General features: G+C 44.7%; 1 protein-coding gene across 1 annotated transcript; it reads right to left on the bottom strand.

Moving 5' to 3' along the window:
* LAPTM5 (lysosomal protein transmembrane 5) lies at positions 1-25200 on the bottom strand. The gene is made up of 8 exons (XM_009488485.2): positions 25048-25200; positions 16310-16403; positions 7346-7422; positions 6524-6652; positions 5880-6005; positions 5235-5330; positions 1890-1982; positions 1-915 (listed from the first exon to the last, which is right to left on the bottom strand). The coding sequence occupies exons 1-8, from the start codon at positions 25144-25146 to the stop codon at positions 841-843; spliced, it is 789 nt and encodes a 262-aa protein (XP_009486760.1). The 5' UTR covers positions 25147-25200; the 3' UTR covers positions 1-840.

The raw sequence follows: 25200 nt of genomic DNA, 5'->3' as shown, positions 1-25200 counted from the left end.
ATCAGCCTAAGGCCAAAGTACCATTTTTGCTAAGTAATTTTTTTAGAAAGCAAACTATTACTTTCTCGTGACGTACTTCAGACAGCGAGAACAGCATCGTTCAGAAATCAGACAGCAAAGTATTGAAGACATTAACTTTTTTTTTTTTTTTTAATTAAAACATCTTTCAAGTCACACTAAAAGCAAAAAAATGCAAACGCTCAGGTATAAAATGGCAGAGCAATACTGTGACATTTCCAGCATGTTGTATGTTCTGGAGTACCTACTATCAATCATCATCATAAGCAGACAGGATGAGAGCTGCATCGTAGTTTATTTGAAATCTTCATTCTTTTGCTGATCCCTTTCCCATAGGGTCCTCATTAAACGATGCTGGTTAGCATAGCTTCAGGGTTGAGCTATCTCAGTGAAAAGGTTCTTGCCCATTTTCCCCCCATTCCACTTCCTAAATGTCTCAGCTGCTGAGTTAGATGTGAGACAGATGAGAAACAGCATCTTGCTGGCATAAAGCAAGCCTGACAAGGGATTCAGGCCAGCACCTACACTTCACCTTAGCCAGATGTCAGAGGCCAGTGATGGGAGCTTCTGTGGTGCCTGGTGCCAAGTTTACTAAAATTAGCATAGCAAGTTGGTAGTACCAAGTCTGAACTGCCAGTGTAGAACAAGGCACCAACTCCAGTGGTTCACCATCACTCTTTGTAGGCTCAGAAAGTGAGCTGGATTATAATAAGCATGATACTGCTATAAAGTAAGGAATTCTCAATGAGGCTGACTATCTGACAGAAGGGGTAAGAGGCACCAACAGCAATACACGTGTCATCTTGTCTCCATGAGTGGAGCTTATATTGCTGCATAGGGTGGTGGGGATTCCTTGGAAGGCATCTCTAAGGCTTCCTCATATGATGGCAGCACTACCTGAAAGAGAAGACCATTAGTTATGCTCTGGGGATCACATGAAGGGTTTCAAGTGGATTTGATCTTGGATGTGTTTCTCTACCTAGTTCAAAGCAGAGTAAAAGTACCACATAGGCTGTAAGACATAAAGGGCAGAAATCCAGAAGAGCTAGAGGTCAGCGGCACTGTATAACCACTTTGCTGCCAGTCCCACCTCCTTCTCCCAAATCGTGGTTGCAATAAATGGACCAAGGCTCTTTAATGTCCAGAATATAAGCCTCATTGCTTAAGCAAAGAAGTTAAGCTCAGATCATTGCAGAGGGCCATGATGCATGCACAGCAGGGGCACACACTGCTGGCAAGACAAGGCTCATCTTATTTGCCAAGTTTCAACAAGACAAATGCCTACACTCAGCATTCCATATTCTTCCCCTTTACTTCTCATCCATCTTTACAGTATCTCTTATTTTTGGAAGATCTTCAATATCTTTCCGTTATGTCAGAGCAGCTGGATGCTGCTATTAAAGAGATCATCAGTAATCTAAGGAAGGACATTGATATTCATTATTTAGCAAACTGTTAAGATGAAGGGCAATGCACCAAATCTCTTAGACATTGATCCAGTGAAAGGTGAAGACAAACTTAATTTTAAACAAGGGTAGCACTATTAGGCACAGAAACCAAAGTTCAACTGAAATTAAAAACACATCTCTGGATCAGAGAATACAAGTGATATATTCCCAGTTTTCTGCTTTGCCTGAAGCCTGAGTTTCAGGTTCCTTGCAGATACCATTGGCTTTGAAAGATTTTATACAAAAGTGAAGTTAAAGAAACATAATATAATTGGAAACTTATTATTAGTACCTGTTAAGGCACATTTGAAGGGTTGAACTATCTCTCAGACCACCAAAGAAGCAAAAGTAAGGATCATCATGCATCTTATCAGTCTAAGCTGTGCCTTTTCATGGTGTAAATCTGAAGCAGTCTTTACTCACCTTTTCAACTGCTTCTGGGTTGACTTTCATCTGCTCTCTCTTGCTGGCTTTAATATACTTAAAGCAGCCCAGGACACATTTGAACATATAGGCCTGAAAAGGAAAGGGAAAGGGAAGTCTGCCATTGCACTGCAAGTCAACAAAAGCATTTCCACTTTTGCCATCAGCCTGCTATTGTCCTACTCTCTTCTCTGGAGGTAGAAGCCTGGGACCATGTGTGTCAGGGTTTTAAATCACCCTCTCTTGATCCTTCGCTAGAAAGGTGACAACTCCATCTATTTGGAAGAGTACACTGCTATGGGAAGTCAATAGGACTAGTAATACCATTATATATAAAGCACATACTTAAGAACTCTGAGTGTGCAATGTCATCAGGTAGGAAAGGAAAGCATGTCTTTCAGTTATTTTGCTGAGCAGGCTACAAAGTTTGGATGTCTCAGAAAAGCACCTTGGGCACAACATCCACCTCCCAGAGATCCAAGGCTCCCTGGTCAACAAGGACTGACCTGAAAGCTCATTCAACAAAATCCTGTACGTGCAATAGTTACACTTTTTTGACAAGACTGCCTTGCACCTCACAGAGTTACAAGATGCAATAAATAGAGCTTTTCTGAGAAAAATGGATCGATTGACGGATTGTGGCACAAGAAAATAAGCAAGGCCTGTGAAACATACCATATTAAATAAATATTTTCCCTACTCTGCGCAGCGAGGCGAAGTCGTGTGCCTCTTATTTTTATTGGCATAAGACTCTACTTTAAAAACAGTTGGCATTTTCAAAGGAACATGGGGAGTTATATGCCCAGAGAACAAGCCATGTAGCTTAGGATTTTCCTAGAACAATGAGGACTGTTTGTCTTGACACAAAGCCAAGACAAAGAACGAGAACAAGGAGTGAAGTATCTGAGTTGAAGGAATCCATCTCTCAAACAAACTTCCAGAGATGAGGAGGTAAATCTAAACTTTGACCACCTTTAGGGAATACTGCAAAAACCTTCCCCCTTCCAAAAGCCTCTTCACATAGAGAGCAAACATGCAAGACACTGAAGCCATCGTATAAACTCTATAAAAACCCCCATTCATCCACGAAAGAAACCCCCAAAAATTTAAAAAAAAAAAAATTATACAACAAAAAAATCCTTTCTTTGATTTTGATTCTGGAAGAGTTTGCTGCAGTGCCAACCCAGTATCTGCGCCGAATTCAATGAAGTTGACTTCAGTTAAGGCTGCTGCAAGCAATAGCCCGTTCGAGCAGAATACATTAGTACACACAGCTTATGTAAAGGCAGCCAGTGGCCTTGGGATCATCCCATTACTGGCTAAGTCAAAACACTCAAGACTCACTGTAGGATACCCTTCTCCACACTGAATTGAAGAGGGAAATCTTTTCTGGCCGCCCTTGAAATTATAAGTGGATAGGAAGCTTATCCTAGAGGTCAGGAAGCAAGCTACTTCAGAAGTAATTATGTTAAACCCTTTCTTTCATTTCCCATCAAAAATGTTTTATTCTCCTTTGTTTCTGCATTCTTATCACCATGGTGGTCGAAGGGGATGACTTTATGATACTGAGGTGAGATACAGATTACTTGTGGATCCCCAGATCAGCGAGGAAGACTGCCCTAACGGTGCTATGTAATCATCACCCCTTTGCTCCCTCTGCCCTTTGAATACTTTGCATCTCCAAGAAACTTAGACTTGAACAACTGATGATATCACCATTGGGGCTCTAGAAGTAAACATACAACCAGGAAGTTGCATGAAGGGACGTCCATGTTGCAACAGGACATGTTCCCTGCAAAGGGTGGTGTTATATGAGAGAAAGGAGGGAGAGGAGTGTTACCATCCCCCTAGCATTGTCAGAGAAATCTTTCCTGCTAAAAGGGGTGAGCAAAGTCTTGCAAGTCTCCTATGAGGTCACTGGCAGACGCATTCAGTGGGGCAGGTGCCCCATCTCTTCTCCATCTGACAGACCACCTTTTAGCTGAATTATGCTATGGCGCGGGATGCAGATAACTATTTGCAGACAGTAATTGCAAGTTGGCAAGCAAACAGCACTGGATACACAGAAACAACTTTTTAGTGTAAGAGCAATAAATGCTTGTGATGGGTCGTTAAGCAAGCCAATTTATGCAAAAAGATCCTGGGCTAGTCCAGCATATTTAGATGCTACTTTGGTGTGGGCACTCAGTGAATTGAAACTCATGGCCCCTAAATTGGCCAACGGCCTTTTTAGGTCTAAAATGTTCCATGTTGTTGCCACGTTCCTCATCAGATCTTTATCACTTGGAAGGAACTCTGTCATGAAAATGGTTTTGCTACGCAAGGAAGAGGGGAGGGGTTGTCACTAAGTTTAAAGAATGGGGTTCCTAATGACTTGTTTTGGGGAATTCAGTAGACCAAGGAGTACTTGTGCCTGTCCATTTATTTTTAATTATCCTCTCCCTATCCTTCCTCCTACAAACTCCAGTGCAAAAAGTCATTGCAAGTTAAGCAGTCTTGTAGCTAACCCTGTGGAAAATTCAAATCAACCGATTTGCCAGGTCAGTGAGATTTCTGCTGAAGACCCACACTGCCAGCTGGGTTTCAGGGTTATTTCCACTCCTATTGCGCAGTTTATGCAAATATTAAAAGATATGCTAGGGTCATGTCTGCAGTGCAATCATACAAGACTCTCCACTCCACACTGGCTTGTCTGGCCGCCTGGGAAGAGTCTGAATAAGAAATGCTTTCCAAGTAACAAGTAGCATTTTTCACTGTGACAGAATCTGCTCAAGCACCTGGAAAGATCTGGTTTTCTTAGCTGATCTGAAACCCCTCAGTGAAAAACCTGTTCTCTGATCCATTGAAGCAAGAAGAATAGAAAACATCTCACAGTGGAGTTTTCTGAGATGCAAGCAGAATTTAGCAGCTCATGGGTTTTAATTAAATTTCAGGGTATCAGTGTGCATAACTGCTTACATCAGTGCAGATACAGCGACTTACCCAAGTGGAAGATCTAACCTGCTGCTTAATGATCTCACTTATTTTGGCACACAATAGCAGAAGAGCTTCCTATATTTGTTTTCAAACATCTTATCCTTCTAGAGATGGATGGGCAGTAATAGTTTCTGGATGTAAGAGAGATTTTGCTTTATAACTCACATCTGCCAAAGCATAAAACCAGTGATTTGAATATTAGACCTGCCTCAGACACTGCGCTGAGGCATAGGTCCTATTATGCCCAAGGAGGGATCAACAAGGCTTTCCAATGCCCTGGCAGATTTGAGGGAGAAGTAAAAAACAATTCCTCCTATGCCCAAGCAAGAGAGCTTCATTTCAGCCTCACCAGACCCTGCAGCCATTTACCTTCAGGAAGAGGACAGCAATGAACGCAATGGTGAAGGTGACCATCACTTTGGCATATTCCTCTGTTGGTAACTTCTCCAGGGTTGGCAAAAAGCCCTGTGAAAGAAGGAGAGGGTCTCAGTCATGAACACCTGTTCCCTGAACCAGGGTCACCCAAAGTGATGGAGATCTCAGCAAGTTTCTCAGCCTGCCTCTCAGAAAGGTGGGACAGGCCACCTTCCTTTCCTCATCGGAAAGCACAGGGATATTGTTTTCCTTCTACTGTTCACACTCCTTTGGCAAAGATTTTCAGAAGACTATTTAAATGGAACTAAAAGTATGACTGTTTAATAAAGATGAAGAGTTGATGCATTTGCAATGCATGCAGGCAGGCTCTATCCAAATCATTTTGCTCTGCAGTTTGCATCCATAAGAGTCTACACGAAAAACAAGGTGTATATTTAAGAAACACATGCATAAGCAAGCTGTCAGTCAAGAACACCGTGTTGGTGAGAACATATGGAAAATCCTCTTTTGTCATCAAACAGAGCTGTTCTGGGTATGCCATAGAGATCAGAGAAAGTTTACTCTGCCTTAACAGCCACTGAAAGAAATTTCATAGGGGTTCACAGCACAAAAAATCAGCTGAGCTTGCTTATAACCTACCCGACTGTCTGAAGACTTGAGGCTGAGATAGGTGGGGACTTCCATGTAAGTGCTGCAGAGAGTGAGAATACTCAGGCAGAAGTCCAGCAGCTGCAGAGCCAGGAAAGGGATCTTTGAGTGTCCCTGCTGCAAGAAGGGCAGGGAACAGGAATTTGGTTATGATTACAAGATTGCATCACTTTTATAGATTTTCCACATTTTGCACAGGGCCTGTGCTTTGTTCACATTGACAGCCTAAGCTATTCAATTCACTTATACTCGCCAAAATGATGAGCAAACCATCCTGTTGGGCTGATTTATACAAGCTCCACAGAAGAGGCCTCTAGCTGGAGCAGTGGTATTTCTAGCTTATCTCCAGCAAACCCTTCATAGGCACACCCAGGTCGACCTCCCCAAAGCCATGAGACAGAAAATAAAAATCAACGGGAAGATTCCCAGACATGGGAAACTAAACAATGTCCCAGCTGTTTTCCTTGCACACTCTCTAGCACCCAAGGATTGCACCCTGTCTCCAGCTAGTATAAAAATTACCTCACTATGAAGAGCTGAGACCCCAGATAATGATCCTTTATTCCTACATCACGCATCGGTCTCCATCTCATCGAGAACAGAGAAGATGACCCCAGAAGTGAGCTATTACCTACCATGTGGCTAAGGGAGGACACAGAAATGATCACTGGGACTTGTACGTAGGAACTGAACATTGTTAGGAGGCTGAGGAGAAAGTCCATGACTTGTAGAGCAAGGAATGGGATCAGGAGTCGTTCCCTCTTCTGAGAAAGAAAAGCAAAGCCAGTTATTTCTATCCTAAATGGGAGAATGAGACCAGCTATCAATACCTGAAAGGACATATAATAAGGTACGCCAAGAATAAATACTTTCCTGCATCTAATTCCACATATTGTGGTGACAATTGATTCAGAAAAAATGAAGGGCATCAACATTCATTTTTCTCACCCCCTTGGAAAGTTTTTGTGAATTTTCACTATGTGACATTGGCACTTGATCCCATCAGAGCTGTTATTCAGCTGACCCCGAAGTTTACCACTACAGAGAAAACTGGATTCCCACACCAATGCATGGTCATTTCTCCTTCTGAAATGGGAAGTAAATCCCCAGCGTAATAGGGGAGATACAGTTCCCCTCCAGGATCTGACTTGCAAAAGAGCAAGGAAATGAGGCAATAAAACGACATTTCCAAATCATAACATTTCCATTCCTTACCATGAAAAATAGCCTTGATGGAAACTTCACCCAGATTTGGTAAAGCTGGCAGTTAGCAGCCTTGCAGATGAGCCTGAGACTGCAAACCAGCTTCCTTCCCCCTCTGAAGGGAGCAGAGATATTTACCTGCTTTTTTGATCACACTTCAGCATTTTCAGTGAGCATCCTCTAATCCTCTCCTCTAATACCTCTTAACTCAGAGAGTTAAGCCAGCAGGTAAATGTCACTTGTAGAGAACATACCTTCACCACACCAAGGAGGAGACTGAAGCTGATGACAAACAGCATGGTGATCAACAGGAAACTGGTGATGACATCAGCTAAAAGTAATAAAAGTAATTACCACATTACTAAAAGCTGTCCCAATTCAATCATACCTCTAAGGAAGAGTTAAAGTGTGATAACCTGGCAGAAAGAATGGTGCATGTGGGGGAATGAATGCCATGCAGCTGGAAGGTAAACCTCTCTTCCTTTTCTACACCCACTTTTTCTTCTGTCTTTGAAGCTTCTGTTTCTTTAGCCAGTGGGTTGAGCAGGCTGTCAGTCAGGCACACGGGAGCCAAAAGCCTCTATTGCCTGGACTGAAATTTTAAATATCCTAGGCTACAATATTAGGGTAAAATGAAGTAGGAAAAAAGGCAGAGTGCTTTTAGCTGAAGATTAATAAGTCTGAGTTGGAAATTATTTTGAGACTCAAAGACAGATAAAATAACCAACAGTGAAATCTGGTGACAGATCTGCAAGATTCACAAGCAGACAAGAAGCATGAATTTTAACCACCCACTGCTGGTTAGGGACCGTAGAGTTTCAGGGTGAAATACATTGCTATAGAATACAACATACACATTAAAAATAAATGTGTGAGGAGAACAACATGAGCCAGTTCTACCTACAGGGCTAAGGTAATCTTTGTCAGCTGTCTGGGTGCAGGAAGGTGATCTCTTACATGCAGCTTCCTACTGAGCAGTTCCCAGGAAGCCATTGCCTCTCTTGGTATTGCAGCCTGCCCTGGTGATGACTACCAAAGCCTTGCTTGCACTGTGCAGGATACACATTTGGTCTTCGTAGCAGTCCAGGCATTGTGAGTTTTTTTGTAAAATTGGTTTGCTTCTTTAAAAAAGGAGAAAAAAGAAAACAAGAAAAAAAAAGGGGGGGGCAGCTCACTCCAAAGGCAAGACACTGCTACTTTCTCTATCTGCCTCTGCATAATGCACAGTCTTTCACAGTGCCTCCTTTCTTTCTTATTGTTTTACCTGACTTTAAAATAGCAACAGTCTGTTTGGGGTCTCCAACTCCCAAGTGCTTGAATAAAGGGTTTAATTTTATTAGAAAGGACCCAAATGTTTAACTTTTCTGACTTTTTTAAAGCAACTGATTCTTTCCATAGGTGTGTTTCTTGAACATCAGTACTACTTGATTACTGGTTCACTTTTCCCCCCTGCCAACTGCCCAATTTATTCCATGGCTATTAAATATATCTAGTACCTAACTCTATTTTTCCCATTACCCTTTTCACTTGCTTTCATAAAGAAATCTAGAAATTGTGCTTTAGCATGTTGGATCCCTGATACATTCCAGCTGCTCTGAAATCCTTCACTGCTCCATGTCACCCATTTTTTCCCCATGAAAATGCCCCTCCATCTCCCCCAGCTTTGAGTGTTTGCCTGTAGCTTTGGTACCACATTACATTTTTTTTTGGGGGGGGGGGGGGGGGGAAGTATTGCAGTGCTTGGGCACCAAGGTGTCCTTAACTCACTTCCCAGCTTTTCTGGCAATAGAATAAAATAATTTACAAAGATGTTGAGGCAGAGAAACCCATCACTCCCTTTTTAGGCAGATAACACCAACACTGCTCTTTACAGCAACAAAACATTTGTATCAGAGCAGTCACAGCTATATCATGATTTGGCCAGTTAGTCTGTTTGAGGGAGCAAATGCTAACAGTCAGACCAAGTCAAAGGGAGAACCATGCTGGAGAAGGGCAGACCTACCACCCAGTGCTGCCCACGACACCTGGCAGGAGATGGGCACCCACTGGATGCAGCAGCTGTAGCACATGCAAACTGTCAAGTACTGCATCCATGCTCTGCTGAGCAATGTGGGCATGGGCAAACGCCAGTTGAAGAAAGGGCAAACGACGATACTGGGAAACTCTGGAGACTCTCCAGGGTTGCAGAAGACCTGCCTGACAGCTGGGCTGAGCCACATCTGGCAGCAAGGGCAGGTGGCACCAACAGCAACACTCCTCACATCCTTACTCTGCTAGCAGAGAGTGCACTTTATTTCATTTAAATGCACTGATACAAAAGATATTTTAATTTCCATTATTATCTTCTCAACTATTAGCAACACGCTTCAGTCTCCTCTAGAAATTATATTTGCTGATGATAAACCTTTAGTCTGAAAAGAAGCTCTGACCAGTACTTCCTTCTCTGAGCATGAGAAGCCTCTTCCTTTCTGGGTCGCAAAGGGAAAAAACCCTTCGAGGAGGCTGCATCCCCCAAAGAAGCAAAAATAGCTTGTCTCAAGAGAAGGAGCAGCACTATGCGAGTTGCTGCACATGGAGGTGTTAGACATTCAAGACTTAAGGGACTGATCAAAAGTATCCAACAAACACTTAACCTACATCAGAAAAAAAAAGAGTTTTGATGGCACAAAACAAGAAAACAGCTTTTACTTATAACCTGATAAATAAACCTAATGCAGGATCTGTTTACCACAGAGTAATGAGAATTGAAATGCAGGAGAGGAAGAAGTCTTAGGAAAGAGCAAAGGAAGAAGACAGCAAAAGAAGAAAACTCCAAAGAAAGAAAACCCAGCAAACCCCAAATGAGAACAGAGAGGGCAATGGAGAAAGCTGCAGAAGAAGCTGCTCACAGCTTTGCAGCTCACAAGGGTCGTGGGAAGAGCCTAAGCTTCAAGGCAGAAAATCAAACCCACCTTTCAGAAGCAGGAGAGTAGAGACAAGGCTGTGATCTGGTGCACAAAGAACCACAGATTAACACGAGGACAGCATAAACTCAAACCAAGAAAGAGCTTAACAAAGAAGACAGACTCAGCCTTTGTAGGAACAGCCATAAAAGGAGACAGTCCCAGTCCCATTAAACCCCAAACTGCCTGAAGCCATTTTCCCTGGTTTTCCTCCCAGAACCAACCATCAGAAGTTTGCCCCAGAGAGGATTTGTCTCTTTAGCACGGTGTTTCCTTGGATTCAAGACAGCTGTGTTTTTCTGCCTCTTTCTGCACAGTCTCATGCTCCATCTCTCTCGGCAGGCTCACTAATTAATTGGGCAACTGGCCGTTGCTTCTGCAGGCTAATTGCTGGCAGAACCCAGCTGAATTTTCCAAGCAGAACCTAGATCAAAAAAACCCCAAACAAAACAACAAAGAAACAAAAAGCCCCCAACCCTGCAGACACAAAGGGGTGGAAAGGAAAGGAAAACCAAGAGAAAACAACTTTCCATGCACTGTCTGCCTCCTGTTTGTTCACAGCAAATACAGCCATCCTTTCTGCTGCCAGCAGATCTCTCCTTCCAGGGATGTTTTAGTACCAATGGACCTGATCTCCCTAATCAAAAGTTTTACTTCAACAAAATTGCTTCCTTTGTGGGAGCACATTCAGCAGATAGGCTAAAGGAGTGACCCCCTTAGACAGTGGCAGCTGCTGGCTCTTAGCCCTGTCTGTGCACACCCTCCATGAAATGGGAATGCGGGTACCTGTTACAGAGAGGCCAAATGCCACCTGGAATACTTTGCATGGGCTGGCAGAGTGGAAGTTACCTTCCAGAACCAGCAGTAGATCCCTGGGGATCCCTGGGATTTGAAGCACTTGCAGCCACAGCAGACCCTAGAGACCAGATTACTGTGACTAACAGGCTCTTTCCGTGCCCAGCATCTGTTGTCCAAAAATATAAGACATTAATTTTTAAGTCTCTTCAGTATTTCCCTTCATGCTTAGTTGGCCTTTGTAGGATGAATGTTTGTCTCTTTTGTACTTAAAACCCTCAGAAAAGGGCAAAATTTAGGAATCTTGAACCCAGGGTGAGTACCTGTATAATCTCAAACACAGGGGCATCACTCCATGGTTTTCCCCTCTATTCCTTCCCCATGTTCATCGGGGTGCCTGTCTCAGGAATAACCCGTTTTCCTCTACAACACCTTAAAAAGCACCGGAGTATTTAGAGGATAACGTTTTTTTTTTCCCTGTAGAAGGTGCATTGGCTCTCTGAGGGCCGTTATTGCAAGACAAGAAGCAATTGTTACAATAAAGGAAATTCCAGATAAAAGGAAGAAAAAATCTTACAATAAGTGATGCAGTCTTGAACAGGGATGCATAGAGGATGTGAAATTCTAATTTGGGGGAATCCACAAACCTCAGCTGGACAGAGCCCTGGGCAAGCTGCCCCAACTTTGGTGTCAGCCCTGTTTCAAGCAGGAGGTTGGACTGGAGACCTCCAGGGATCCACCTTATTTTTGCTCTGATTCAATGATTACAAAATCCGGCAGGGAAGAAATGTTGCTCCTCACAAAGCCTGCTTCACTCCTATAGCCCTAGAATACCCTTGCCTACAAGAATATTTCAGTTCCACAGCCACCTCCATGCTGGCAGTGGTACTTTAATGCTGGCAGAGGGTGTGGTGAGAGCTTGTCCCCTTTGAGGTGCACATTTTTCCAAAAGCATACAGGAATAAACAGCAGCAAGAAATAAACAAACATGCTCTTTCTTATGCTTTTTCTTACTCAAATTCTCTGAGACTACCTGAGTCTCCCAGAGACCCCAGGGAATTTAATGAGAAGGAAGATATATGTGCTGTGAAGTAAATGCCCTTTTCCTTGGCGAGGTGGTGTAACCAGAACGGGGGCGCGTGACAGAGCCTCTGCAGAGCTGCACTAGATGTTTGCAATGCTAGCAAGTAGTACAAAACCCCCCACCCATCCAACAGGAAGAGAGAACATTTATTTGCCAAATGTCTATTTTTTATTAACTTCACATCAGGGTTTTTGCCCTGAATGTAGCCAGGAGGGACATTGAATGGCTCCTAATATTTCCCATGAATGCAATAAACTGGCATGGGAAATGCAAACAGGGCCCATAAAGCTGTGGTTTAACAGTTGCCTTCACAGATTGCCAAGGACGGCAGTGTCTGCTCCGGTGGTGCTGATAAGCTGCAGGGAGTTGTTTCTGGACAGCCGCATTCAAAGGGTGGACAGCACCAGCAAGGGAAAGAAGCCTCCCGGTCCCTTTAGCCAGATTCGCTTTTCGTCAGAGGAGGGAATATTTTCTGCATAGGAAATGGTATGCATAGGATATGGTATATGCTGTGCACACAGATCTTCAGGCATAGCTGAGGTATTTTTCTTGGCTGACTGGGCAGAAATTGAAACAACTTTTCCAGTTGTACTTTGTCCACAGCCTCAATTTTTATAGTCATTAATGAAAAATAAAAGTTATTAACACTCAGACTGTACACAGGCATGAATTGAAGACATCCTAAAGATCTGACCTATGGCAAGCAGTCGGGCATAACCTTTTCAATGCAGAAAACCATTCACGTTAGCAGCTTAGAACTGGTAAGGAGGTTTTAATTGAAATGTTTTTTGGGGGATTGTTTTCTGGTTTTATTTTTCCAGCAGGAAAAGCTAGTCTGCCAAAGCTCATACGCTTTCAGGAATGAAGCACTGCCAAGACGACTTTTGCCACGAAGGCTTCTCAGCTCCAGGATGAGATTTGTACTAGACTGGAAATGGGGGAGGCTGCATGGGAAATGCACATCCAAATTTCTGCTGTACGTGAGAGAGAGCATAGATATGTGAACCTAATTCTTCCAAATTGCATCTGAATGCCCCAAATCACCAAGCAACAAAGTTTGTCTCCTGTCCTCTCTGCCTGGCCAAATTAATCTTGTGTTATTTCTTAAATATTAGTTAAGTAGTAAATTTAAACCTACTTTAGATTACCAACATCCTGGCATTGTCCCCACGTGGGGTGGGAAAATCATCTTCAAGGCTCCCAAAGACAAAGAAGAACCTGGGTCTTCTTCCCATTTTAATCCAACATTTTCAGCAGGTCTTATATTAATTTCTTGGCCAACTTTCATTGAAAAACAAATTTCAGAGGAGTGCCCTTGGTCCTGTGCTGCCTGTGGCATCTTGTGAGCCAAGACAGCAAGGAGTAGCAGGCTGCAAGGGACAGACCATCCCTCTTCTAAGGGCAGCTGACCCAGTCGCCCTTCCCTTTACCCTGGCAATCACAAAAACCTACACCAACTCCAGTTCTCCTTCCCCTCCCTGACCATACCTCTGGAAGTCGAGGCCCATCCCAGCCCCTCTTTTTAAGGCAGCAAAACATACTGCTGAGAAATCTTGAGGGAGCTCTGATTCCTTATAAAGAACTCCTATATGTATTTTTTCCTACTGTATAATGTGAAAAGCTTTTTTCTATCAACCTTGACTTGTTTATATTCTTGGGCCATGACTACAGCGTTAGCATTATATATTCTGAGACGTGCTTTAATCTGGCAGGATCTACAAATAGAGCAGCAGATGCTGAGGGCATCGACAGAACCTCTCCGCAAATTGTTCTCCAACTCTTCCATCTGGGTTTTGAAGTCAAACTGAACTTTTTGTACTGCTTTGCTGTATTGCATCCCTGCTAGTTTCTGGAAATAGAAGGGTTGCACTGTGCTTATTCCAACTATAATCAGAAAACACTCACAATCTCCCAAACAGAGCCCTTTGAAATGCTTGGGAAGAGAGGCCAAGTGGAAGTGCTGGGGATTTCATTATAAAATGTTCCTTTTTGTGTAGGAAGCAGTGGAAGAGCGGGAGGGGGAAGACCTGTCATTTTGAGTGTGTGGGAAGAGGCGGGGTTGTTAAAAACGGGGCCAATTTTACTCGGAATGGTTCCATTCTTAAAGAAAACCCTCCAGATTTGCAGAAATGCAAGTCTTGCTTAGAAGGCTTATCATGGTTTCATATGGAAATTATCTGAAAAATCTGTCTTAACGATTTGTTTCTTTTTCCTTAATATTTTACTTAGATACTTGAAGAAAAGTAAATATTATTGGCCTTGGATGATATTTCTGCAAAAGATAATGAACAAACAACTGTCATTTTTATGTAACTGTATCTGTGGGAAAGTATTCTGATCTGCAAATACCATGTTCAGTTTTCAGCAGTTCAGATCACTGTATTCGTCAGAATGCATGTGCATACTCTACCATCAGGAAAAAATATTTCCAGCCGTGCCCATGTCCAAGCCAGTTGCATCAAAACAAAAACAAACAACAACAAACCCAACATCAACAACCAAAAAAAAACCCCAAAAAGGGACCTTAAGGTCCCACTTGCATTATATTCTTCAGTTTGCATCTGTAAAATTAAAACTAGAAATGTGTATTACAGAAATGGAAAACTGGATTCTCCTGCCGCTGTTGTGCTGACCCCAGCCACCTGGAAAACAGCTGGGGTTTAGAGCCTGTTCGGTGCGGTGCATGGTGCCCTAACGGGAACGCTCGGCAGAACGCGTTTTCCAAAGCCGTCATCATGCAAGCCTACACTGGGTGTTGAGCTGAGCCACAGCTCCAGAGGGGCCTGTGTGGGCCACAGCTAAGCAAAGTAGCCTCCAACCCACCAGGCTGGACTACTTTGGAAACGATGCCCCGGGTGAAAGATGTGAACCAGCAGACCCTTGCTCGGTGTCCTATTAGCAGGACTCACCCAGATTTCCATCTTCTACTCACTGTTGAAGCCTTTCAAAACAGCCTTGGTGGATCGCAGTGATGCCTGCTAAAACCCCACTGCGGTCTTTTGAAAAATGTGAACCCATCTGTTAGCAATAACTTCACCCAGACAGCGACTATGCCTGGTTTTGATGCTTTCCACTGTGTCTGACTCCTGCCCCGGGGACAAGTGAGTTTGGGATGTGCAGGAATTTACTGTATTTGCCTTCTTTTTCCTCCACTTACAGGGGGCCTCTCTGAGCATGCTTACAGATTGGCACACTCAGGCACTAGACAGGACCCTTGCTGCTGTGGGTTGCATTTTTCTCTATGAGCCTTCTCCGCAAGGAGAGGCAATGCAGGGTGTCAGAGTCTGATTTCCGTCTTTCTGCACACAGCAGAGAAGGATTAGCTCAACTTGTGGCTTTACACCGAAAAGTGACTAAGAAAAGGAAAAAGCACCCTGCATTTGTTGTTTCCAAACAGCTTCACACAAAATTAGCCTGGTTAAGTAATATTTGAGGTTTGGGCAGTTCTTTTGTCTTAAATGGCACCCCACGTGAGAAATCTGCCAGGTCCCTGAAAGCCAAGCTAGATCCTTCCTAGTTCAAGGCATAGGAATTCAATCAACTGGGGTGAATACGATGCTTGTGACTATTTGTGGGATACAGAACAGCCTGGCTGCTTCTTTCAGACAACCAATGTTCTGCAAAAAAACCAAGGGGTTGAGAACGTCTGGGGATGGGGGCCAAAGGGACGGGGGAAAGGGAGGTGGGCTGCTGTGGCACTCTGAAGTGCCTTCAGCTGTGAGGTAGGAGACCCCTGCATGGCATGATGGGTGACGAGAAGAGGATATAGCTCCATGGCACAGAGGGCAGGGTATTGGTGGCCATGTCAGGCAGCCCGTGCACCCATGGGATGTAGCATGGGGCTGCGATTTCTCCCCACTCTGGGACCCCGAGGTCACCAGCCAGACTAGGTCCATTGAGGAGTTGGTCAGACACTTCAGTGTTTTCCTGGAAAATGCCCAACAAGCGAAAGGAGTCAACAGTGTGTGTAAGGCCTAAATGATCTACAGTTAGTGAAAAGAAAGAGAAGGGGAAACCAGGATGTCAGATTAATGCAAAGTGTATTGCAGAGGGGGTGGGAAGGGTGGAGGAATATGAGGGTACTGGAGAGTTTGGGCTGAGGGCCTGATCCACTGAAGTAAAGACGACTTTACTCCACATTGGTCTCCCAAAAGCCAACACAGCCATGGCCTAAACCAAAATTCAAATCTTTAGAGCCTAAATTTTGTCTCTGGGTCTGAGCTTTTGGCCTATCTGCTCTGAACACCAGTTTCCAATTTTCTCTGGTGAAAAAGAAAGAGGGACCAATGCAGCACCTCGGGCTCCTGTCGTGGTTTAACTCTATCCCAGCCGAAACCAGGACAGCTCCCTCTCAGCCCCACAGACCCCTGCTGCTTTCCAGCATCCCAGTGACCTACCAATTCTGTAGTAATCCTTGTCCAGGTCTTTGCAAAAGCCTTTTCCGCTAGCCACCTCCAGGGAGTACTCAATCAGCAGCAAAACGCTCATAACCTAGGAGAACAAAAGCAAAAGACACAATTTAATGGGCCCTGGGCCAACTTCCTATCAACAATTTGTTTCCAGGGAGCACGCAAGGGCCACAGTCCTAAATGCAGGATGGGTCTCCAAGTCAGACAGTCATGAAGGGTTTAAAATCAAGGAAACATTGAGGCAAAAGTTATCTGTTTATTAATGGTTTGAGTTTAACTGTCTTTTTCTGCCAGGTTCTGCAGGAGGATGGAGGAATTACAAAGTTAATGAGTTTTGTTTCAACATTTTTTATCCAGAAAATCCTGGCTTTACATTTTGAAATTGCATTTTGCTTCAGAATTGAGCTAACTGTAACAATAGTATTTTAAAGAAACACGAAAAGAATAAAGATCTCTCTGTAAGTCTAGCTATACTACTTCATTTACAAAAATATCATTTGCCTTCTTTTATTTATTTGAGAAAAATGTCCAAATATGCTTTTTTCCACATTGAACCAGAATTATTTTCTCCAAGTTTCTGAACTGGACTGTCAAACCCCAGACTCCAGGGTTCATCCCATTCTGAGTTTAGCAAGCTGTGAGATGGAGTGAGGTCTAGAGCTGTGGTCTCAGTCCTAGCGCTGTGCTTCTGTATGTAAACAGTAATGGTCTGCAGTGAAAAAACAATTTCTAATCCCCAGCTTAGGGAGAGCTCCTGTTGCATGTGGGGCACAGGGCAGTCAGGGGCTGCAGAAGACCTCCATAAAGGCTGGAGACCTCACCATGGAGCACCTCAGGCAGCAGGTCCAGGGTATTTCCGTGCAAGTAAAATGAGCAAATGAGTTGCCACACGGCCAGACACCCCACCACATCCCTCCTGGGGACAGCCCCACCCTGCCAGCGTGTATGCTACGCACAGCGCATGCCAAAGGGACCAAACTTGTTGTGGACCTGAGAACAAGAAGTCCGAGGCCACAATAGAGCATCAGTCACTGCCCACGGTGTTGTCAGAGCAAATAACATCTGCTGGGGTAAAGGACTACTCTGATGCCATTTATTGCTCCTTCATCACCTTACTGAGGGTTTCAGTGCTGTATAGTGAGACGGCACATTTCTGACTCCACCATGCATCCAATCTTGTTCATCACTTTCGTCCTCGTTCTCTGATCTCTGCTGTCCTACCTCACGCTTGGTATGTCTTTCATTTCTTCTGCATTTTTAGGCTGTAGCAAGCTGGAGCACAGCATGGTCTGCCAGTCCTATACCTGCAGCTGCACTTGCCAAAAGCAGCATAGTGTGTGTTCTGTTATTTTGATGTTGGCTTAACAGCGTGGGTGGCTGGGGAGGAAGCCTGCTGCTACGTTCCCTGAGGATGCAGGAAACACGGACTTGTCTGCCCACAGCTCTGTCTCACTGTCTGGACAAGCTCTCTGAGCTCTCTGCCGCTGTGCAAAGAGCTGCCACTTCTTCTCTACCTGAACTTTACCCCTGTCCAGGAGAACATCTTGCCACAGCCACAGGGCACAGCCTGAGAGCAGGAGTCAGAGCAGGAGAAATGCAGGGACCATCATGCCCTGTGCATTTTTTCCTCGGAGACATGGGAACTGAGACTGCAGGAGAGCAAATCTAGAGGCATGCAAAAAATGTAGAAACCTGTGCAAACATGACTCTCCATCTTCCCCCCACCAGCATTGGGAGCACTCATTCTGAAGACTACCAGGGACAGGAGCCATCAATAAAAGTACTATCAACAAGAAAGAGGTTGTCATGAAGAGGTGAATGACAGAAGCCATTTCATCTGGACTGCACAAGCTCTGCCTGTGAGTCATCTGAACCCCACACTGATACAGGAAGCAAGTTTGTATCTGCCACCAAGATCAACACAAGCTTGGGTACTGCATAGCTGAAACTTTTCCACAATAGCTATAGCAGCCTTTCATTTCAACAACTGCTTAAAGAAGTGATGCAGGCAAGGAGGAACCGGAACTGTTGTGGTCTGCACTCGTGTTTGCAAACTTTATGTATGGGAAACAGCACAAAACTGGCAACTGCAGGGAGATGAGGCAAACCTAGATGTAAGTGAGCAGAAGAAATAATATTTTTTGTCTTTTGCAGAGCAGTGGCTGAAGGTGCCATACGAGATCCAGGCAGAATTCAGGGTGGAGTAACGTATAGTCAGATGTGCTAGGGCTGACATTGCAAGCAAACAAAACAAAGAGGCACAGAAAGACTTCACATTGCCCTGAAATGGGGAAGCAAGGCTGGGTGGGATGGCCTGCAGCAGAGACAGGAACTGAATGCAGACTCTCCCACTGTCTCTGCATTAGCTGCAGGAGACCAAGAAACTATCTTCAAAACCAAATTCATCAATTTTCTGTGCCACAAGCTGCAAATGCAGTTTCCGGAAGAGGTGTAGCACATCCCCCAGAGCCCTTTGCTTCTAGAGTGAGCGCCCACCAAGCCACACTCTTGCTGCAGTGGGGACTGGGGCCCTGTGTCCCTTCCCCTTAAATTCAGCCTTCCCTCTGAATTTAAAATATCGTCTAGAGTCTGAGCTGGAAGAAAGGATGTGCCATATTTTCTCCTGGCCTGTCTGATACAAGATTGTTCAATAGCTGCATGAGACACACTACTTTTTTTCATTTTTTTTTGCCATGCAGTAAATGAACTTTGCAATTTGGTCATGAGGCTGATAGGAAAAGGAGAAATATTTAGATCTCATTACTTGGGGACATAAGAAAGTAAACATGAATTCAGTTTAATGTAACAGTGTTTGAAGTCCCATGGAAGCACTGAACCTTGTCAAGGATGAAATTGCATTGATCTGAAGTTTTACACTTGACGGTCTCCCCTGGGATGTAAAGGATCTCTTAACTAACTACACATGGAGATCATGTGCTGATTTCGAGTGGCCTAACTTGTGTGAGAGGTTTCATGGACATGCTCCCAACGAGATTTCACTTCTCTTATTGCTACTCTTGGTCAAACCCCTCAAATGTCAACATGGGAAATATAGGAAGAAATTGCTTTTTCAGGTTTCTGTTAAATGGAGGCCCGAGGAAAACGGATGACCTGAGCTCTAAACATCAGTTTCATTCCTGAAAGGCAAGGGAGTGAATGCAGGACATCAAATCCCAAATACTCCCATCCCAGATGGATTTACAGCCAGAGCAGAGCCAGAGACTAAACTTCAGTATGAAGAACCATCTCTAATGCCTATCAGAGGGGAACAGTAAAGCAAAAGAGTTCCTGTTTTCCTTTCAAGTACTGAAATAAGCCACACAGCCAGACCAACTGCAGTTACATAAAACAAGTACGTATCAGATAGAAAACCCAGGCCCAAGATTGGGTTGAAAGATTAAGGAGAAGACTTTTAAAATGAAATTTGGTTTAAACTGTCAGTTTAAAGGGGCTTTTGCGTAGAAAGAACAAGCCACTGAACTGCAACGAGATAAAAAAGACAACAATCTGCGTGCCTTTCCCTCTGCTCTCCATCACAAGTGCCATGTGAGGACGAGGATACCTCTCCATCACCTGACTTTGGGTTTGACACGCTGCTGCCTGGCATGTGACAATCTCATTTATTCCTCTAGAGAATATACATACAAGATGATGAAACCTCTACAGCGGGCTGCTCACCTCAATTTGAGCAGAAAGTAGAGAAGGATTGATGTGGTGTCTGCCTGCCACTCCTTGCTCTGCAAGGCTGTATATATTCTCACTCGAGAGTCACCCTTCAGCTCCAGAAGGAACCAAAAGTTTCCCATTTCAGACAGACAGGACTGTTTAGATGAGCATCCAGTTCCCTTTCTTATTGCTATGTCACAACAGGAGAGAGGCAAACTTAAAATAGGAAATTTCACCTCCCCGTGCTCAATTCACAGCTTGCTTGGTGTGCTGCAGTCTCCCAGCCCCTCCACCAGCCAGCCCTTCTTAATTTATCTCATACAGCTGCAACTTTTGGAGGACACCTCATCTTATTGCTGTCTCCATGTAAAAGGAGTGCTTCAGGTTTCTTCATAAAAGATCTGTAACCCCAGCAAATGAAGTGACTTAGCCAAATAGTGTAGGACTGAGGTAGAGCCAGTCATTAAACCAAGGCAGTTAAACTAGGGGTGTCTTGCAAGGCAGAATCTTAACAGCACGATGCACGCAGCCGCTGTTCCCTAGTGAATAATTTTGCTGCAGCTGCAGTAGGGTTCAACTGCTGTTAGAGGTTGTGTCATGTGCCTTTTTTTTCTGAAACATGTGCAGCTTGACTAATTTCCAAATAATTTATCTTTATGCACGTGGCCTTGGTGTGATGGCTGCTCTTTTTTTTTTCATACCCAGTGTTCCTGCAAGACGAGCTTGAAGCCATAATGAACAGGGGTCAATGGGGACAGTGACATGCTGCTCCCACAGTGCATTGGGGTGCTGCGAAGGTTTCTGACAGCGGTGCACGCAAGCAGGTGACACCCAGCACTTTGGAGGCAAATAGCACCACATATAAATGCCGTACTTTCCATGCTTTACCTTTTCTTCCTTTAATTTAAAAGTGGTTGTTGTGGCAGGGTAGGAAGAAGTGAGGAGTATTTTTAGCTCCCATTTGGTTTCCTTTCAAAACATTTCATCTTTTTCCTTCCTACTGCCTCCTTCTCCCCTTCTTGTTTGTGCAACTGAGATGCTCCAGGATGATGAGAGCAGCACAGAGTCTGCTGAACATCTCAGGTCAGCCGCAGCCTGGGGAAGGTGCAACGCATCGCAGCTCTGTACCAACAAGAGTCACGTCCGCAGGTGAGGCCTGGGCCTGGGGAAGGTCCCAGAGATGAGACTCTGCTCCTTGAGATACAGAGCTGACAAAGAGAAGAGCTTGGCTGTGACAGAGGCCAGAGACCAAGCTGCAGACATACTGCTTTCTAAGACCTCCTTTAGCTCTAATCAAAGACTAGTAGCAAATGAATTGCAGGTTTTCTGCCCATGCGGCATGCACAGAAGCAACTGCCTGACCTTGTTCTTGAAGCCAATGTCAAATAACTTGACCTTCATGCCTGGGAGGAGCCGATGAGCAGAAGGACAAATTCCTCCATGCTTTCTTTGAAAGTCACCTGCAAGTCACCTCACAACACCCTGTGAAGCTTTGCTTATCACACAACTCTGTCCCCTCCTCATTCCCCTCCTCCTTCTTCCTCATTTGTTTGAGAATGCCCACAATTTATTTCAACTGTCTATGGAGAGATCAGCAGTGAGACAAATCTAATTTATAGGAGGACAAGACATTGCCACAAAGCCTGAGAGCTTGTGTTTGATGCCATTACTATCACCCAGCATCACTATGATTCATCACTAGGACCCACAGCAATAATTTATACTGATACAAACCAACAGTATTGATGTAGCAAATCATCCAAGTCACTGCTGAGTTATGAATCCCCTTTTCTTTTTCCCTCCCTTTGCCCAGCTGCAGCTACATGATCAAAAAGGTGGAGAAGAGGTAGGGAAAAAAATTTTTGCTATTCTGTGTTATGTCTTAAAGCAGTAAGACAAGACAACCTTCTCCAAAAATCAAACTGTTTCCCAAGGGGTTCTGTGTAAAAGAAACCCACTGCAATGATACAGTAGGTACAGACACGCTGGGACCCACAGACTTGGGGAGTTAGAGGCTCTGGTATTGCAGTGACGGTCACTCTGCCAGGAGCCAGCAGCAGCAGGGTTGAAGAGCTGAGGGTTGAAATGGTTGAGGAAATGTTGAAAGGTTGAAAAAAAAGGTTTGAAAGGTTTACCTCTTTTAGTTAGCAATGCAGAAAATCTAAGAGTTTTGTCACAGATATCTATCCTTTTATTTATATAGCATAAGGTATAAACTACACCTAAGTATCCCACACATAATTTCTGATTTGAACCATGTCTCCACTGCTAACAGTCAGGAGAGGGATAACATTCACAGCAGTAAAAAAGACTGTATGAAACAGCCTCTGCTCACAGAGAGTCCTGTTACTCTAGAACGCGTCAAACATGGAAAAGAAATGATTGAAAATGAAATGTGAGCCAAACAGAGCTGGAGACTATTAAACACAACAGCTAGTAAACATGACAGTTTTCATGCAGCCTCAAACTCAAAAAGTCTCTGAGGTACTGACTGCAGAGGATGCATGGGACAGGGATCACTTGGTACCTGTCCTCCTCCCAATGCCTTCTTCTCTAAGCAGCCGCTGCTGGCTGCTGTTTGAGACAGGCTGGGAGGCTGCCGGACTTCAGGGCTGACTCTGGACATTTGTCTTGTGACTTCTGCCTTTGCCATTTTGTGAAGAAAAGCGGCTTCTCTTGCCCGCCCTCAGTGGACCTTTGAACCTCTTCTGCAAATTCTTTCCTGTGAGCACTGTGAAGGCTCACTCCAAGGCGCTCTGCCTTTTACTGTTCAAAACTCACCCTGTGTCTTCAACAGACACACAAAGCATTTTTGAAATAACACATCTTTCATATGATGTCAATGGTAACTGAGTGTTCCCTGTTAGCCACCAGCACCGAGAGGTGGTGTCGCATTCTCTTCCATCACGCACTGGTGCAAATCAGGAATCTCTATTGTTGTTAGTGGCATCGTGGTGAAACAGTTATGAGAAAAATGCGCCTCAGTTCAAAGCGTTTGCTGACTTCTGAGAAAGACAAAGAAGGCTTTTTTTATAATTCACCCTCCCAGCTAGGAAAAAATAATTCATCTTCTGTACCTCTGTTTCACCACTGATAACAGATAGCTCACATCGCACAACGTGCTTGTAGCCCTCTGGAGAAAATGTGTTGCAGTTCCCTGTCTTGCGTTTCCCACCTTTGCACAGACCTTTAATTTTGCCAGCTCCTCTTCAGATCTTGGCTATGCTTCCTACGAAGGTCCCGTTTCTGAACAGTTCATGACCATCCCTCTGTGATGGCTATATGTTTAATTGGTTGCCAGAAATTGCTTGTGCTCTGCTGCAAACTCTCAGCTTTCATACGTTTCAATTTTTGTGTCTTGGGGTCATGAGAATGCACAAGAAATGCAGCAATTTCTTTTTCTTTAAAGCAGTGGAATTAAAAGCTTTGAGCTTGTGGCAAAAAGACAAGTAGCCTGCCCAGGGTGTAATCTAGATACTCAAAAAGCAGAAGGCAAAAGAGGTTATAAAACTGAATGATTCTTTTAACCAATCTCATAATGTTTTTGGGATCCCCAAATGGTTAAAAGATGGCATGGAAATGCCACTATGGCACCTGGCTTTCAAGCAATGCCAGGGGAAAGACGCTGGCAGTGACATTGCATGAAGATGCAGCGTAGACCCAAGTTTCTCTGCAGATACAGTGTAGACCCAAGGTTCTCCGCTCTCCTGTTCTGGGCTGGCACGGGACCATCTCCTGCCCCAAACCAGGGAGGTGCAGAGATGCTGCGCTGTGCCCAAGCACAGCCACCCCACCCACTCCTGCCTCCAGCAGCCCACAGTGCTGCTGCTCCTGGCGAGTTTATAAAATCCTATCATTCTCTGAATACTTCCCCTTTATCTTCCTATCCAGAAAAGAAGCTAAACTGATCTCCAGATTTTTTTTCCTTTCATTTCATGAGTCGAATCCTCCACCAGTGTATGCCAGAATGGCTCATGGAAGTCAAAACCACTAAACCAGCACGTCGGACCCCTGGCTTGATTTTGTGTGAGTGAGGAGGGGGCTATGGCGCCCTGAGGATTTGCTCGGGCAGTTTGGATTGCTCCTGCTGCTCCAGGAAAGCAGGCTGGTGCTGGAGGGGCCATGGCATGTCCTTCCCATGTGTGGCATGGCTGCCACAGCTGCTGTGCCCAGCACGTATTTGCAGGCTACGGCTCCCCTCACTCCACTTCTCCTGTGTAAGGAGCAGGTTAAAAGCCCCCGTTAACCGTCACCACCCTTGCAGGCTCCCAACCCATGACTGTGCACACCAAGTGCAACAGATGGGATTATTTGAAGTGCCTCTGCCATGCGAGAAACCACATCCTCAGTATGACTTAAAGCCACCTGAAAGCATCTCCGTGCAACCAGGCAGCGAGGAAGAAATGTCCCTCCAGGCTCTGCTGCCTCTGCTCGCTGCCATCTGCAACCACCCCCGGGGAAGTTATGCCAGCTGCCTGGCAGCTGAACACAGCCACAAATCAAAACGGAAACCAAAACGGTGCATATAATGTCCAACTGTCCGTAGAGAGAGAAAGGCGGCAGCTTTGCCCACCCGCCCCTCGCTTGCCTGGGACCTAAATCCGTCCTCCCTCCAGTGACCCATAACTCCAGCACTCCCACGGTTTCCGTTGCCACTGTGCTGCCCAGTCTCTAACCAACAGGTCCAGTAGCCGCGCTGAGCCCTGGCCAAGCTACACACCCCTGCACGGTAAGAACTCCTGCATTAAGCTGCAAGGGAAAACCAGGAAGCAGACTGAGTTTCCATGAGCTCCAACTGGTAAAGCCAGGGAAAAAAATAGTTAAAAAAAGGTCCCAATACAATAAATCTCTTCCTGCCCGCCACCCTCCACCCCCCGCCACCTTCTCCTCTTTTGTCTATCCCTCTTAAATAATGAGTTTTTCTCTTTTGGGAACACAGAAAAGTCAACAGTCAGGAACCCTTGTGATGTGCAATGATTACACCTTCTGCAAAGATTACACCTCTGCCTCTCTTTCCTTGTCTCCCTCTCCCTGTCCCCCCTTTCAGTCCCGTAACTTACCATGTGGAAGATCCCCAGAGCGACTGTTGCTGTCTTGATGTTGAAGCAGCAACATTTGGGGGGCTCAGTGGTCATTTGGGCAGTCATTTTCTGATCCATCTGCACAGTTGTGAGTTAACAAGGTTGAATTTGCAGCAACCGCCCCACAGAAAA

Source organism: Pelecanus crispus, chromosome 16 (assembly GCF_030463565.1).
Source record: "Pelecanus crispus isolate bPelCri1 chromosome 16, bPelCri1.pri, whole genome shotgun sequence".
In the NCBI taxonomy this organism is placed as follows: domain Eukaryota; kingdom Metazoa; phylum Chordata; class Aves; order Pelecaniformes; family Pelecanidae; genus Pelecanus; species Pelecanus crispus.
The sequence above is the reverse complement of the archived record's forward strand: the minus strand, read 5'-3'. Positions and strand labels throughout refer to the sequence as shown.